Raw genomic sequence first — 17945 nt, forward strand, 5'->3', positions numbered from 1 at the left:
TATTCATAGCAAGGTTGCCCTCAGCAGAGGGCCATTTCATCATAAGACATTGGAAATAAGGAGAAAATGGTAGAGCATGATGTCAGAGGGATATAAGATGAGAAGAGGATACAAGAGACTCTCAGAAAATGGCCTTAATTTATTTAAGCAGTGAAATTTGAGCTGAGATTCCCAGCAGAAGGTGTGGGTGATTGAAGTAGCATGGGAGGCTTAAGAAAAAAAGATTAGATTTAGAACAACTACTATGGTGAATCAGAAGTAATAGACTGCTTTGCTGTAGTAAGGGGCCCCATTAAAATTAACTTACATAAATTAATAGCAGACTTAGGAAGTTTCCTGATTTCCTACAGTTCCATCCCGTAGAAAACAAAGGATGCAGATGATGAGAATTATCCAGTTGGGATTTGGTAAAGTGGGATTCGTGATAGGATAAGGAAGCAAGGGATTAAATAGTAGATCTTTATTTTTTTTTTTCCCTTCAGTGTTCAATATGATGCTGAACATCATCAGAGCAGAGGGATAAATGTGGCCTGAATAGCAACTATTCAGAAACTTCTCTCTCTCCCCCCTTTCACTGTTCTTTCTCTCTCTCTTCCTCCCCTCCTCCTTCTGTCTCCTTTCCTGTCTCCCTCTTCTTTCCTTTTTTCTTCCCCATTTGCCCCCTTATTCTCTCTCATTTTTTCTTTTATTTCTCCTTCCCCTTCTCCCACCTCTCTCTCTTCCTCTCCTTATCCTGACTCTTCTCCCTTAGTCCCTCCTCTTTTTTCTTCTCCCTTTCCCTTCTCTTCCTTTTTCTTTCTCTTCTCATCTGTTCTTTTTCTCCTTCTTTCTTATCTTCTCTTTTCTTTCCTTTACCCCTTTTCTCTTCCTTTCTCTTTCCTCCTACCTCTCTGCTTCTGCTTCTCCTTTGCTATCTTTCCTTTTTCCTTCTTTCTCCCTCTCAATTCACTTTCCTTTCCCTTCTCCCTTTTCTTTTCTTCTTCTTTCCTCCTTTTTTTCTTTCTTTCCCTTTCTTTCCCTATTTCCTCTTCTCCTTAGTCCTACTCCTTTACATTATTCTTTTCCAATTCTTTCTCCCTCTCTCCCCTCCTTTTCTTCTTTTCCTTCTGCCTCCTCTTCTTTCTTCCTTTTGTCTTCCTTCTCCTTACCATTCTCTCTCTACCTCCCTTTCTCTTCTGTCTTTCCATCTCTCCTTCTCTTAATCTCCATTCATCTCTCCCATTCCTCTTTTTTCTTTCTCTTCCCCTCTCTTTCATCCTCTAATTCTCCTCCTTTCCATTTCTTTCTCCCTTATACTTTATGTCTATTCTCCCTCTCCTTCTGCCTCTCCTTTTCTCTCTCTTCCTCTCTTTTCTTCCCTCTCATCTTCTCTCTTTCCTTTCTCTTTTCTTCCCCCTCTCCTTTCCCTTCTCACTTTCTTTCTCTTTCATTCCCCTTTTCCCTCCAGTCCTCTCTGACTTTCTCTTTTTTCTCCCATTCTTCCCCCTCCCTTCTTCCCGTCTTTTATAATCACGTTCTTCCTTCCCTTCTCTACTTCTCCTTCCTTCCCTTCTTCCTCTCCTTTTCTTCTCATTCCATTCCCTCCCTTTTCTTTCTTTCTCCTTTCTTCTTTCATCTCTTCATCTCCCTCACCTTTTCCTCTCCATTCCTCTTTGTTTGGCTTTCTTATCCTCTCTGCTTCCTTTCTTTTTCTTCCTCTCTCCCCTTTTTCTTTCCCCCTTTCCTTCTTTTCCTTTCCTTTCTCTTATCCTACCCTTCTTTCTTCCTCTTCTACTTTCTCTCTTCCTATTCCTCTTTTCCCCTCTATTCTTCCCTCTCTCTCATCTCTTCCTTTTTTCTCTCCTCTGCTTTTCCCCTCTCCTTCTCTTCTACCTTCTCTCTCTGCCTCTCCCTTCTCACTTTCTATCACCTCTCTTTTCTTCTTCTTTCACTCTTTCTTTATCTGCCTTACCCTTTTCCTTTCATTTTCCCTTCTCTTCTTTTTTTTAATCTCCTCCTTCTCCCACTCCTACACTCCCCTTCTCTTCCTAAGGTGAAGTATATCTTTTACTCATCTTTCATCTTCATCCTTTATAGAATCACTCTCCTTATTCCAGCACAGGCAGTTCTGATTTAAGGGCCCAGAACTCCATGTTCTCCTTGATTATTACTTTGCTATAGGAGTTTCCTACAAATGTTCCTAAGAAGATGAACCTTTCCTGCCTTTTCTTTCACTCAATAGCACAAGGGGCTCATTTGATCAGATAGTTTTCTAGAACTCAGATCTAATAGAGGAAGAAGGGAAAATCTAAAATCCGGGAAGAGAGCCAGGAAAAGAAAGACTTAGACCTCTGACATAGCCAATTTACAGTTTTGCCAAAGGCCAGCCCTCATGCCATGCCTCTCCCCACTTCCCAGTTTAGACTTCTGCTTTTAACCCTATCATACCACATGTAGACCTAATCTCTTCTGTGACCTTTACTGTCTTCCCAGGATCTATGTAATTTTTATTCAATGGCAGGAAATTACCCTGGTCCATTTGTTTACATACCACTTTATGAGGCATAAAGTGATCATTCCATTCTTGTGAGTCCAAAATACAAGTAACCCAAAGAATACAAAACCATATTCATAGACATACAAGTACTGCTGAGCCCACAATTCAACAGATACTTATTGTGTATCTACTTTATATAGAGCATAATGTGGCGCTATCCTTGCCCTCAAGGAGCAAATTCACAGAGATTCCTGCACACTAGAATATGTATACACAAATATACATATACATTCATAGATTTACATATACATATGTGTATCTACATACAGGCAATGATTTTTAGAAATATAAATACCTCAAAAACCTCAGTTACCATTGGAATGGAAGCAAAAATTGCACAACAAAGTTTCTGAAAAGATGGCAAATTCTTTCTTTAATTAATTTATTTATTTTTAATTTTTAATAACAGCGTTTAATTTTCAAAATACATGCAAAGATAGTTTTCAACATTCACCTTTGCAAAATCTTGTGTATCCAATTTTTCTCCTTCCCTTCCCCCCACCTCCCTTGCCTCCAATATAGTTTAAACATATACAATTCTTCTATATATATTTCTACATTTATCATGCTGCACAAGAAAAATCATATCAAAAAGGGAAAGAATGGAAAAGGAGGAAGAGAGAGAGAGAGAGAGAGAGAGAGAGAGAGAGAGAGAGAGAGAGAGAGAGAGAGAGAGAACTAGAACATTTATTAAATACTATGTGGCAGGCAGGTTAATGGTTCAGTGGATAAACTGCTGGACTGGATTCAGGAAGACCTGAGTTGAAATCTGACCTCACTTACAAATCTTAAAACACTATTTAAAAGTTAATTGTTAGTATTATGTCTGTCATCCCAGAAATTGGGAATCATGTCCTTATATTGTTGTATATATAATCGCCAGGTCAGCATCTTCTATATTTTGTGGGGGATCTAAAGGCATGGTTTGAAGAAGAAACTATAGCAAGGAGGAATTTGGGAGTTGGAATCACATTATCCAGTTCTGAGGTTTTTATCCTCTGAAATTGATAACTTATTTTGGTCTCTTTTCAGCTAGTATTTTGCTAGACAAGATTACTTCCCATTCCCAGTTTTCCTTTGGCTTTTTCTCACTCCTGAGATGTTCTAGTAGCACATTTGTCACTGATGTCCTATGTTTTTATTTCCCTGAGGGCTGGAGTTTTCCAATCAAATTTAATTCAAAAGGCATGAGTAAATGTGTCCATGCCTATGACCTGGAGAGTGTGGGTGGCATATGCCCACTGCGGTGAGAGCTGTTTACCTTAAGTGGAGCCAGTAAAAGGGTCTGAAAACCCTGCAATGTGTACAGCAGTATAAAATCAAGAATGTTGTTCAGGGAAAGGCAGAGGGCTGCTTAGATCTCCTAGGGAAAAGTGTCAGCTGGAATAGTATCCTGGAAAACCAAACATACTGAAGTTAGACAAAGTATCAGAGCAAGACGCTTGACTTTCTCAAGTTTTATTTTAAAAGGTTTAATTCTAAAAGCAAAGATTTGCCTAGAAAGGCATTCTAGAACTCTACAGGAACCGGAATTGTTAGAGGTAATTCTACTCATGCAAGTGATGTAATTCTGGAATAAAGGAGTTTGGAAGTATTAGATGGAGGAGATTTTGGAGACAAGAGTTCCCTATCCTAGGGTGTTATTTTGGAGGTAGAAAAGTCTTTTGAAATTAAATGTTTGTATAGATATCAATATAAATGTGTTTCATCATTTCTGGGCAGGAGACAACTCTGACATTAGCAGCATCCACTTTTAAGACATCTTCAGGATGAAAATACTATGGATAACTGGAGCAAGTATGAAGATGGATAGATAAGAGAAGAGAAAGAAAAGAGAGAGAAAAAAAAGAGTATCTTCTGTACCCGGATGATAACTGTTCTCAGGGAAAAAAGATGCTACAACCTTTTTAGTATAGAATAGAGAACCAGACAGAGCCAGTCTAGCCTGAGAGGCCTCCAAGTCATTGAACAATAAAGGACAGGCTCAAGAAAGAAGCATTCATAGAAGGAAGGGGCTTGGGAAGGTCACTAGTAGGTGACAACCCATCATACCAGAAGTTGCAGAAATTGAAAAAAGAATGGTTAGCAGTAATGGTTAAGCACCTACTGGAATGTCAGCTTAGGGGAGGCCATTGGTACTGTCTCCAAAGGTAGTTTCTGAGAAATACCATTTCCAAAAAAAGAGTTATCCATAAGGTAATGCAGATAGGGGACCTTCAGGGCCTGGAAAATGAGACAGTAGGAAGGAGAGGTGAGTTGGGGTGGATGGAAGCAGAGAGGAATATGATATAGTAACTAAAAAATACCAATGTATCCAAACTGTTTCTGGAAAATTGGTATGGTTAGGGCAACATGTTTATGAATAAGAGAAGACCCTAAAGAGAAAATTGTTAGTACTTTTAATAAGTAGAAACTCAGATGCTTTAGTTCTCCTTATTCCATGAATCTGAAAGAAGTATGATCATCATCAATCATTTAGTAACCATTAAGCAACTATTATGTACCAGGTGTTATTTCAGATGCTAGGAATACAAAGACAAAAGAAATTTACATTCTAAGTGCATGCAAGATATATACATATACCTTCATTTATTCTCTTTTGATTCAGTTCAGAAATCATTTCTAAAGTGCCCACTGTGTACAAGACAATGAGGACAAGAATGGAAAAACCAAGCCCATGCCTTTGAAGAATTGGTAATTCAGTATGAAGATGCAACATTTACATGAATAACTAATGCATATGTAAAAGAGGTAGCAAGAGAACTAGAAGAGAATGAGAATTAAGGAGGAAGGGCTTTACTTGTAATAATCAGGTAAGGCTGGGCTTTGAAAGAAAATGAAGATGGAGGAGGGATCTAGTAGAAGGAAGATTGTTCCATTCATGGGGAATGATAGGCAGAGTGACACAAAGAGAACAGAGGATATGATGAAAGTGGGAGATCTTTAGTTGTTTGGCTAAAACATGGTGTGAAGTGGAAAGACAGTTGGAGCTACATTATGGAAGACCTTGAATGCCAGCCTAAAGACTTTGCATTTTCCTTGCTTGGTGATGGAAAGCAAATGAATATTTTTGAACATTCCCCAGAGGGAGTGATGTCTGGTCTGTGCATTAGGAAGTATATAGTATACAGAGTGGAACAGGGAGAAATTTGTTAGGAGGTAATCCACGTGTATCAATCCATTAGTCATAAGAAGAGAGAATAGAGAGGACAGATGTGAGAAAGATTACAGACACCTCCTGGAAAAGGCATCAGGGGACAGTCAAAAGTGCTAGATTAACCATCAGAAGTACCAAAGAGAGAGCTGGGGGGGGGATGGGGGATGGAGCGATTGGTGTCAGACCTTGGATTTGTCAGAAAAGGCTTCATGGAGAAGATGGGCTTTTAAGAGGGGTTTTGGAGAGAAAGAGAGTCAGACTTGGCTCAGAAGAGTGAGCAAGGCATTTAAAACTGAAAAAATGATACATATGAATGTACCATGTCAGGGATGAGCAAATAGAACTTTGAGGTGTGAAGTAGTGAGGAAGGAAGGGAATCAAGTTGGCTTAAGGCTTAGAAGTAAGTCAGGGCTGGGCTTCCATCCCTGTATCAGACTTCTGTGCCACTTTTCCTGAGAGTAATCTGCTCCATAGCATCTCACACATGAGGACAATTAAATCACTTTCAGGGAGTACATCAATGTGATAACTCATATATAAATAAGACAATTCATATGTAAATGTGAGTTGCTATTGTTGTTGTTACACCATAGCACACTTTTGCTCCAAATGAATTTTCTGTGGTTCCTCACACATTATCAAGACCTAGCAAATTTTGTATGCACAGTAAATATTAAAGATCTCCAAGCACCCATCCACCTCCCATATCCATCCAATTTCTTGGGACTAAAAGGAATGAATTTCAAGGCACATTAGCAAATGTGCTTTAAGCATTTCCTATGAGCTCAGCACTAAGTTCAGCAGTGTAGGGATGCAAGACAAGACTGGCTACTGCTTAGAGGAGCTGACAATTTCCCTGGAGATGAATTGAGATTAAAAGAACTCAAGAATGCCACATGAAAGCTTGAGGATGAGGTGGGATTGCAGAGGATCAGAAAGAGTAATCACTGTGGCCTGGGTTGGAGAAGACATCATGGGGGAGATAAAAGTCAAGCTGGGCCCTGAAAAAAGGTAGGGAGAAAAGAATGGGAAGGGCATTCTGCATGTCAGGAACTTTGTAAGCAAAGGCAGAGAAGGGGGAATGAGCTTGAGATATTTAGGAATTCCCAAAGATGAGCCTAATTTGGGAAATCTTACAGTGTCATATCTTGCTCTTTAACACCAAAGTTCTCTGCCTCTGGGAGAAGGAGGAGAGACAGTTTTATGGTTTATAGTATCTTTTATCCAGAGAAACTTTCATTTATTCATTGTTGCTAAAGTGCTTTACAGAGTCCCCGTTAATAAAAAGCAATCTTTTAGTTAATTTTGCCCATTAATACCAAGAGAAGTAGCTTCCTTTGTGCAGGAAAACTGAAATGAAAGTGTAGAACCAAGTCACTAACTTTTAACAGTTTTCAACCTGTGGAAGCCTCACAGTTTTGTCCTAAGACAAAGGGAACTCACACGTTTAATGGAGTTAGGAAAGTTAGAAGCCTCGGAGAAGTTTATTCATTTCAAATCCTGCCCAGCTCCTATGAGAGTCCTAAACCTCAGGGTACCAAAAGTACCAAAAGGCCTATCATTGGAAGAACTCAGACTGAGAGCTAAGTGTTTGTGCAAAAGACAAGATATCCTCTTAAATTTTCCCCATCACAGGGGACGAGAGATAGAGATGATAGAGTGTTCATTTAGCTTGCAAAAGGTAGCAATAATACCCAAGGTGCACAATACTCTCAATTAAAGCCTGGACCAGTTTAAAATGTAATTGAGAAGTATTTGACAAAATAAATAAAAATACAATAAAAATAGATAATGTTAGTGTATGGTTTTTAAGTCAATATGCAGCCTGCAGGGATCCTTTTATATGACTTAGTTTCCTCTTTCTGAGTTTGACACAACTGGTGAAGTAGATTTGAAATCAAGAAGTGAGTTCAAATCCTACATCAGACACTTATTAGTGATCCTGGATACTTTGTGCCTCAGTTTCCTTATTTGTAATATAAAGGAGTTGGATTACCTCGGAGGTCCCTTCTGGCTATAAATATATGATTCTCTGATATCCAGTGAGAATTTCCTGTTGCCTTCACTTTAGAATGATATGCCATAGAAAATAGAGGGCACTAATATACTGGGTGGGCTTGGAAGGGGTGGGGTGCTTGGGGATCTTTAATATTTACTTGTTACATGTCCTTTTATTTCCTTGAGCCCTGTCCTTCACTCTTCCACAGAGGACCTTGCCTCCTTTTTCCACAGATAAAACTAAAACCATCGGCAGTGAGCTTTCGCTGCTTCCCTTTTCTGCATTTCCAAGTTTTCTAGTCAGTTCATGTTCTCTCCTTTTTTTCCAGAGTTTGAACAACAGGTGGCCCTTCTTACTTACAATCCCATTCCCCATCAATTTCCCCTGGAATCTTGCTTTCTCAAACATCCCTTCTCATCTTAAATCTGTATCTTTTGGCTCTATTTTCAACAAGCATTCTCATGTCTCCCCCACCCTAAAAAGATAAAAATTTAAAAATACTTCTTTTGACCCTGATGTACTCTCAAGCTTTCATCCTTTATCTCTCTTCCCTCCCTATTAGCCAAATTTCCAGAAAGAGCTGTCTATACTCATTGCCTCTTGCTGCTCACCTCCTTCCTTTAAGCATAGTAAAGGCCTAATAAATAAATGCTTGTTGGCTGACTAAGCTAAATCCACATTTCCCTAGGCCTGCCATGGCTGTCTATGTGCAGTTGTGCCCAGTCAATCAGGAAGCATTCATAAAGCACCTATTATGTGCAAGGCAATTGAGATACAGGTATAAAAATGAAGACATTTGGTTGGCAAAGAGCTTACATTCTACTGAGGGAAACGTGTAAATAGAAAGAGATGTGTGTATATGTGTGTATATATGTATACAAATATGCACACATGTACATGTGAACATAAGGATGAATCCCTTTTAGAATGAAATGTATTCTTTTGCACCTTGTAAAGGAGGATTTTGGCACAGTGTTTGGAGCACTAGCTTTTGAGCCAGGAAGATTTGTCTTCAGTTCCTGATGGGCAAACAAGCTTTGTGACCCTGGCCAAATGGTTCAAGCTCTCCATACTCTGGGCAACTCTCTAAGATTGCAAATTGCAAAGAAGATGCCAACCTGCATAGGCAGAGGGACTTTTTCTATTTGCATAAGATTTTCCAGATTGACACCATGCTTTAACTGCCCCCTGTTTCCACTGGTGAGTCCTTCCCAGGAACTTCAGTTTGGGGCTAAATCTCCAACCATGCATCCCCAATTCTCTAGACTATTCCACCTTCCACATCCAAACCCCTTTCCCAAATCACCATTAAACTATCCTCTTCAAGAATAGGAACTATTTTCCCCCCGCCTTAGCCCAGTATTTGACACATGGTAAGAGCTTAATAAGTTTAAGATTACTAAGAGCTTGTTGATTGACTGACCGATCTGGACCAGAACGTCTAGTGATCCATTTCCTGTACATTCACCTCTGCAAGCTGGGGTACAACTAAGTGACAGCCATTTGCCCCATAATTCAGGATTTGAAGCTTTCTAGTTTTTTGTTGTTGTTGTTGTTTTGTTTTTAAATTAAGTCTCTCCTCCCAGTCCCTGTAAGAAAGCTAGTAGGAAAAAGGTACTGTAACAGTCTATGCCCAGAGGCAAGTTCATTGTGTCTTGCTTCGGGGCTCAGCAGCATGCCTGGTCTTTTCATATGCAAATGAACCACTCAAAGCCTTAGTCCTTTACTAGGTGCAAAATGATCCATTTCCCTCTGAAAGGGGCTCACTCTTATATAACTATATAACAAAATATCTGTAAAATAAATTCAGTGTAATGTGGGAGGGGAGAGGCACTGGCAGCTGAGGGATCAGGAAAGGCCTCATGTAGGAGGCAGCATTTAACTAGGAATTCTAAGATGAGGAGGTGGGGAGAGAGTGTTTTCCAAGCATGGGGGGACAGCAAGGACAAAGGTGTGATGCTGGGATAGTGAGGGGCAACAAGTGAGCCAGTGTGGCTATTCCTGAGGGATGCCATGTTTATTAAGACTGAAAGGGTAGGCTCAAGCCATGTTGTAAAAACTTTAAAATGTCCTTCAACGAAGTAGAGAAGGAGTTAGTTGGTTTAGGCCATCTGTACAGCATAATAATTTCCAACATCTGTAATGTTTCAGGACTTAGTATGGTAGAGCTGTTATGCCTCAGTTTTCCAAAATTATTATGCCCTGAATAAAATTATTATGGCCATCGCCCCCCCCCCCTTCCTGTCTATTAGGACTGAGAGAATTAAAATCTCCAAGCTCTGACCACATTCCAAAGAGTCATAAAACTCCAAGTGGCTTATCTCAAATGTCTGCTGGGATTTGCCCCTCCCACTAGACTCCCTGTCTCCTGCCCTTGACCCCTCTCCTGTCAGGACTAAGTTATGATCCTTCCCTGGAATTATGGCTTGTCTCCCATCCTGTATCCTTGCCCTCTCCTTATCTGCCTCACTCAGGCCATACATCCTGTGTAGTAAAAGAACATATAAAAGGTCTGTGCCTTCATTGGTAGGGGATTGGACATCTTTTGGACTTGAGTCCTATCTGACAGGCTAGCCCAAATTCTCCACTATTAAAATATTAAAAGGTAATCTCTGCTTGCCTCAGTTTCTCCAGCATTACAGAGCAGAGGGCTCTGGGGGCACCATAGTGCACAGAGCACTGAGCCTGATCTTTCTGAATTCAAATCTGCCTCAGACATTTACAAGCTGTGTGACTAAGTCACTTAACCCTGTTTGCCTCAGTTTGCTCCTCTGAAAAATGAGCTAGAGCTAGGGAGCTAGAGAAGGACATTGCCAAGAAAACCCCAAATGGAGCCATAAAGCATTGAACACAATTGAAAACCAAAGCATGATAGAGTAAGAAGAACAGAATGGTTTGGGCAAGAAAGATCCCATCCTAACCTACAGATGCTTCTTCTAATAGACTGAATGTCCACTTGTCATTGATACTGTAATAATAACAGCTAACATTTATATAAGTACCATGTGCCAGATACTGTATTAAAACTTTCTAATTATTATCTCATTTGATCATCCCAGCAACCCTGGAAAGTAGGTGCTATTATCACCACTTTACAGAGAAGGAAATTGACTCCAGGCCAGGTACTCTTATCCATTGTACTACCTAGCAGCTTTTAGAAGGTATTCTTATAATAAATGGGAGGTTGGACTATATAATTCACATAAAGTAGGGATTCTTAATCTTTTTGTGTGTCACTGCCCTTTAGCAGTCTGGTGAACTCTATGGACTCAGGCAGCAAGCACCTACTATGTGCCAAAACGTACCAACCACTAGAGGTATCCACAAAAAGGGAAAAAAAGGAAAAGATAAAAAAGGCAATTATTTTTTAAAAGAGTTATCAAAATACTTTTTAAAGACAAGTTCACAAAATCCCTCCCTAGGATTCCTCCCAACTCTGAGATTCTTTGAGCCAAGTAATTACTGATGCCCAGCTTCCACTCCTTCACCCCTCTCCCAAACCTAGTTGATGCCCACTAGGGAGGAGAGAAGAGCACAGGAAGGGGAAGATATAAGTACCACCCTGATGGTTGGGTGGATTAAGGTTCTTTTAAAACGTGGGAGAAGGCAGGACCTTCAGTTCTGAGACTGCTTTATTTCCTTCTCAGAGTGAAATAGGCTCCTGGGCCTCTTGAGTTTGTGAGAGCTAGGGCTGCCTGGACCCTGGGGCTGCCTAGGCCCTAGGGCTGGAGCTTCTACCTCTGGCCCTAAGGAATTATGCAGTGAGAAACTATGTTCTTAGCCCCAGGCTTCAATTGGAGGTATCACAAATCTCCCCAGGATTCTCTGGCTGCTGGCTGTCAGACTTGTGCCCTCACTGAAAGGCTGAAACCCAAGCATTTGGGATCCTTCTTTTGCCTCTTTCTTGGCTCACAAATTTTCTGATCCAGGAATTCTGCTAAAAAGGCAATCCTCACACTCCATCAGTGACGTGGAATCGAGATGAGCTGGCAGCCTCCTCCCACTGCATCTTAATTCAGCCAAATGCAGGAGGGGGATTCAGATGCCCCTGAAGCAGATGAGACTCTGGAGGCACTAGAAGCTGTCTTTGTGCCTGAGCAGGTAATGCCCACTTCCAGAAGCAGCCCCCCAACTCAGCCCCAGAAATGTGTTCTTCCCCTTTAGCCTCAAAAAAGAAGCCCAGGTTTTGAGCTTCCTGCTAACAAGCTCAGGGTCACCTCTTTGGTTATACCAAGGGTTTTTAACTTTGTGTCATGGACCCCTTGGGCAGTCTGGTGAAGCTTTTCCTTTTCCTTTTCTAAGCAACTTTTAAATGCATTAAATAAAAATGCATAGAATTACAAAGAAAACCAATAATACTGCCATACACATTTATCAAAACAATTTTTTAAAAAGGAATTCATGGATCTCAAGTTAAAAATCTCTGAAAACCCAGCTCTCAAATCAGTCTACAGACCAGATCACTGACAGCTCATTTAGCCTCTCTGAGCCTCTGTGTTCTCATCTGTAAAATGGTGATAATACCAACATCCACCTGGTGTTGTGTTCATGAAAATAAAATGAGAAAATGTAGATAAAGCCCTTTGTAAATCTTAAAGTTCTACTATCTGGCCAGCGATCATATGTTCCAAGAAGGATCACGAATGTGAATGGCACATTGCCTATGCTAAAAGCTTGTCTTAGTGACAGTGAGCCATGTACTTACTGATGGGTGGCTTATTTATTCATTTTCCATGGGACTAACTTGGCCTCTGCCTTCATCCATGTCCCTCTGTGAATCTATGCAGAAAATAATAATAAAACATTTGGCATTTGCATGGCCCATTAGGGTTATAAAATAAGTGTTTTCACGTCCATTTCATTCTCATGACATCCCTATGAAGTTGACAAGGTAAGAATCATCTTCCCAACTTTGCAGATGATGAATAAATTGACTTCCCAGGAGCATACACAGTCCATAACTGAGCCAGAATGGAATTGTCCCCTAAGCCCAGTTCTCTCTTCCTTCTATGTTATATTACCCATCTTGACTAGATCTCTTTGGCCTTTTGCCCTAAAATAGGAAGCTCCTTGAGGGCAAGGATGACACAAAAAAAGGGATTTGTGTCCCCAAAACTCAAAGTCAATGAGGGTGACAGAAAGAAAAATCCATGTCAGAATACCTGGACCCAAGGCATAGGGGACATAACTTCAGAAATGCTCTTTACCCCTGCTCCATCAATGACAGCATGATATTGGAGAGCATAGGATAGAACAGAGCATTATGTGCAAAACAGAGATTGCATTTGATTTTGAAAGTGATGGAGAGCCACTAGAGTTCATTAAACAAGGGAGTGAATTTTCATCCTACAGATATTTACTTAACATTTATTGTTTTCCATGTCTTATGTGAAGAAAGCAAAAGACAGATAAGGCAGTGTCCCTCCTCTTTGTGGGAGCCCTAATATGATTTATCCATGTGAACTGTAGTTCACAGAGCTGACAGAAATAGGAGTTCAGGACAGAGAGGCAATTGGGCAATGATTTCACCAGAGGACAAGGAAAGACATTCCAGGAAAGTCCCACATCCTGAGCCAAACGAACAGAGGCAAGAATGAACTTTCCACTATCTTAAGACAATGAAGATGGAGACTTGAGTAGAGCAAAGGGCATTTGTTAGGAAATCATAGAACTTTGATTAGATGATTCTCACCAGTTCATCAGTGACAGTTGTGATATCTCTCAGGGTTTATTGAGGGTATCAACTGTTGAAAATACAATATATTTTTATATATGGATCAATATCCATATATGTTTGAACACGCCACAGTCTCTGATTCTTTCGATCTAGGCACTTCCTTGACTAAGACATTCAGTGTTCCATAAGTAAGAGGTTTTTGAGAATTGCTCAGATGGAAAGAATCATCCCTCTGTGTCCAAGCTGGTAATGTATCTTTCTGAACTTAGCTCCCAGAAGGAAGAAAAGAATTTTAGAGTTAGAAAGGATTTCCATGGCCAACTAGTATAAGTTTTCAAGTGAGAAATCTCTCTGCAGCACACACCCACGAGGTGGTCATCTGGCCTTTGCTTGAAGCTCCCCATGAAAGAAAAATCCAGTTTAGTTCTCTCTTCTCCCACTGTTTCTCTGGAAAGAATGATACTGTTGCCTGTTGTCTAACCCAGAGGATAGTAAACATTTCTGAAAAGACAGGGGAAAGTGTGGAGCTGTGACAGGTGAATATACTTGGGGAGTAGGGAGAAATTTTTTGACATAGACACCTTCATTTTTCAGGATTTAAATCCTGCAATCCATCACCTGCAAACAGAACTTCTCAGGGATGTTTCACATTCACTTAAAATCATAATCATAGAGGAGTTCTAGGGTACAGAGCAGACATCCGGACCTCAAACCACATCCTACAGGGCACAGAGCAGCTAGGGAATTGGAATGTACATGAATCTGCTCATCCAGCCACTTCTAATGTGAGACTAATGTGAATCCAAAGAAGCAGTCACCTGCAGTAACCTAAGGAAAGCAGCTATTTTAGCTCTGAACAGAGGTGGGAGATGGAGCCAGGGATTAAACCTTTCATTTTAGTTAAAGGTGAGAGCATCTGTTCTTCTTGAAAAATTAATAGGTTTTTAAAACTACTGTAGGCACAGATTAAACATCCATCCAATTGGCCAGGGTTTGAAAACACCCAGCTGCAAGGGGCGGAGATAACTAGGGCTTTCACTTCATTTTCATCTTCCATCTACAAGTGCTTCTCTTTCTGCCTTTCTGATTATGAAATTAGTTATTTTCTGGGTAGTATGTCTGTAGAGAGACAGCTTCACTCAATGTGTTGTTTTAAGCATTATTTATGCCTGGGAAGCATTCCTCTGGCAGATAACTTAGATTGTGGGAGAACCCATTGCAAAGAGAAGGGAAATAGATAAAGTAGAATCCCCAACCCCAAGAGCAGTGGGAAGTCTGCCCCTGGGGGTGAATGGCATCCTAACAGCTCATATACAAATAGTTCAGATGAGGAACAAAAGGGGAATATGCCCATAGAGAGATATGGATGCACAGGTATAGGATGTACACAAAAACATAAAGTAGTTCTGGAAGAATAATGTCAGGTATTCTCAAGCTCAGAACCAACCAGAGTTGGAAATGAATACTGAGAAAATATGAACTACTTTTTTAGAAACTATGTTGGTCAACAAGATTATGTGATGATCAACTCTGATGGTCGAGGCTCGTTTCAATAGTGAGGTGATTCAGGCCAATTCCAATAGACTTGTGATGCACCCAAAAAGAAGAACTGTGGGAACTGAATGAGGATCACAACATAGTATTTTTTGTTGTTATTTGCTTGTTTTTTTTTTCTTTTTCCTTTTTGATCTGATTTTTCTTGTGCAGCATGATAAATGTGGAAATACATTTAGAAGAATTGCACATATTTAACATGTATTGGATTACTTGCTGCCTAGGGAAGAGGGGGAAGGAGGGGGGGAAATTGGAACACAAGATTTTGCAAGGGTAAATAGTGAAAACTCTCTTTGCATGTATTTTGAAAATTAAAAAGTTATTTTTTTAAAAACCATGTTAGTTAAAAAAATAAAATAAAGAACAAAGAACAGATAGGATTGTTAAAAGGAGGAAATCCTCTTCAAGGTATAACTCCCTTATCCCATTTAAGAGAGGAACATTTTTTAACATGTGCAAAACAGCATATGGTCTTGGTTGATCCTTTAATCAAAAAGTTATCTGAAAAAAATACAATTCAAGTGTGTCCATACATAAATTCTTATTGTAAATGAGTGAAATTTAGTATTAAATATTTTAAAGTAAAAAGAAAAAGGATAGGACTTCTGTTGAGAGTGGGGAATAGGAAAACAGATATTGGATGAAGAAAAATCATATTTATTTAGGCTCTTACTTGATTTTGTTTTTTTGTTTTTTCTCCTAAGGATAATGATCTTCAGACTCAGAAGAATAGAGCAAAAATGGTTAACCGGGAGTTGAAAACCAAAATCAGTGAAAAGGTAAGAGTGTTTATCAGGCTGTTTTCAATGAGTTAAAATCATTAAACTCCAGTGAGCTTTATCTCAAAGAAGTGAATAAACAGTACATATTACTGAATGACATTGGTGATCTTTGAAAAGCATTGAAGAATGGAAAGATGCCATAAGAAGAAAGAAATGCAAACTTTTTCTAATATTCAAAAAATAGAACAGGACCAGGGTCTTCAAAACATCTACTAGGGTGTTTAATTTCAATTGCTGGCAAAATTCTGGGACATTTTGTGATCATCTTCAAAAAATAATGATCACTACTACCATAGGTGTTATTGTAAGTAGGCCTGGATTTTGAACCAGGAACACCTAAATTAAAACCCATCCTCTAATCCCCAATTTAGCCATGTGACCCTGAGCAAGTAGTTGCTGTTTGATCTTTGTTGGGAAGAGAACTGTGACTCAGGGAAATGATGCCATGAGATACAAGTGAATCAGATTTAAGTGAGGGAGAGCTGTACAAGGTCATTTGTCTCATTCTCTCCTCTAGGATTAGTAACCAATATAGCTCAGGACCACTGGAGATGACCCTGGATACAGTTGGAAATCTTGACCTTTTTAAACTAAAGTCTTTAACAGGTTTCAATTTGAGATCACATCCTTGTTTACAAAATGAGCACCTAACCAATAAGATTGTTGTGAGAATCAAATAAAATAACATCTCTAAAGTGCTTTGCAAGCCTTAAAATTCTATACAAATGCTAGTTATTGATACTTTTGCTATTATCATTATAATATTATCATCAAGAATAGATCATATCAAACTAACTTCATTTCAATTTTTACCCTCTAGAGCAGGAAAATTCCCTATGTATAACATTTGCCAATTTCTCATGTTATTCTTGAGGAGAAGGTAGGGAGGTATAGGCCAGATGATAGTATAATTAAGTGCATTTGAATATTGTTAAAAGCAGGTTTAAAGAGTAGTTCCTATTGATCAATGATCTATTGATTATTGTCAACATACAATGAGATCTCTAGTGGACTGATCCAGGAATATGTCTTTGACTTTTTGCTGTTAATCATTCTAATCCATGATGTTAATCAAGTTATTGGAAGTATAACTTTAATTATCAATTTTTTGATAATACAAAGCATAAGGAAATAGATTTCTAATGCTAGATGACAAAAGAGATCAAAACAAAAAATTAATCTAGTAAGGGAAATTTAACAAGGGCAAGTATTGAAGCCTATATCTGGGTTCAGAAAATCAACTGCATGAATATAAGATGTGTAATTAGGCAAAGATTTGTATGAGGGGAAAAGCCCTGGGTTTTAGAGAATCATAAATTCAGTGTGAATCAACAGTGCAACATGACACCAAAAAAAAAAGTTAAATCAAATTTTCTAAGTTTTACAAAAAACTAATGGTAGCCTGCATTAAAAGAGGTATAATTTTTATAACTAAAACATGTTTGGAATTTCCAACTTCTACATTTCCAGATGAGCAAGAGTATGTCAGAAGCAGATTAGCCAGAATGATGCTGAGTCTAAAAACAATTCCATAACGGCATTTGCTAGGAGCTTAGAGATTATTCCATAATGTGGTTGTTTGCAGGAACTGAGGATGGTTAGTCTGAACCAAAAGAACATAATAGCTATCTCCAAATACTTAAAAATGAGCCATGTAGAAAAGAAGGAAAGAAAAGTTCTTAAGTACTTGCTATGTGCAAAATATTGTGCTAAGTGCTAGGGGTGCAAATAGAAAAACAAGACAATCCTTGTTTTCAAGGAGCTTACATTCTCAAGAGGGAGACAAAAAGAGAACAGGTTTTAGCTGCAAGTTAGATGGAAAGTCCTGTGGTTCTTAGGATGCATTGGAAAAACAGAGAGTGAAGAATTTTCTTAAATGTCATTTCCTTGATAAATCCTTTCATTTTGTTGTTGAACCACTTGACAATGTTAAGGACTTTAATAGTGAGGGCTTTCTTATCGCTATAATCAATAATAGTGTCTGAGGAGTTAAATTTATTCTGCTTGCCCTGGCGAAGAATAACAAACATTTCTTCACTTAAGTAATGGGTAGGAGCTGCATAGATGCTGATAAGAGGTAACTTTATGTTTAATATAGGGAAATGCCTCTTAATATTTGAGCTATCAAAAAGTAGAACATGCTGCTTTGGGAATTAATGTGTTCCCCTTGGAATTTCTTCCAGCCAAACCTGTGGGAGATCTGGTAGAGGTTCTTAAGTATATTCTGAGATACAGCCAAT

General features: G+C 39.2%; 1 protein-coding gene across 3 annotated transcripts in view; it reads left to right on the plus strand.

The window, feature by feature from the left end:
• PTPN5 (protein tyrosine phosphatase non-receptor type 5) overlaps nt 1–17945 on the plus strand; it is a 118287-nt gene that overhangs the window by 2459 nt on the left and 97883 nt on the right. Inside the window, exons 1-2 of one of the 3 annotated variants that reach the window (XM_074276695.1) lie at nt 11567–11793; nt 15628–15702. In XM_074276695.1, the coding sequence (XP_074132796.1) occupies nt 11716–11793; nt 15628–15702 (153 nt within the window). In that variant the 5' untranslated portion in view covers nt 11567–11715. Of the gene's footprint in view, nt 1–11566; nt 11794–15627; nt 15703–17945 lie in introns of those variants that run through there. The other 2 variants (XM_074276693.1, XM_074276694.1) reach the window with 2 other exon arrangements.

The sequence above is a fragment of the Sminthopsis crassicaudata genome, chromosome 6 (assembly GCF_048593235.1).
Source record: "Sminthopsis crassicaudata isolate SCR6 chromosome 6, ASM4859323v1, whole genome shotgun sequence".
NCBI lineage: Eukaryota > Metazoa > Chordata > Mammalia > Dasyuromorphia > Dasyuridae > Sminthopsis > Sminthopsis crassicaudata.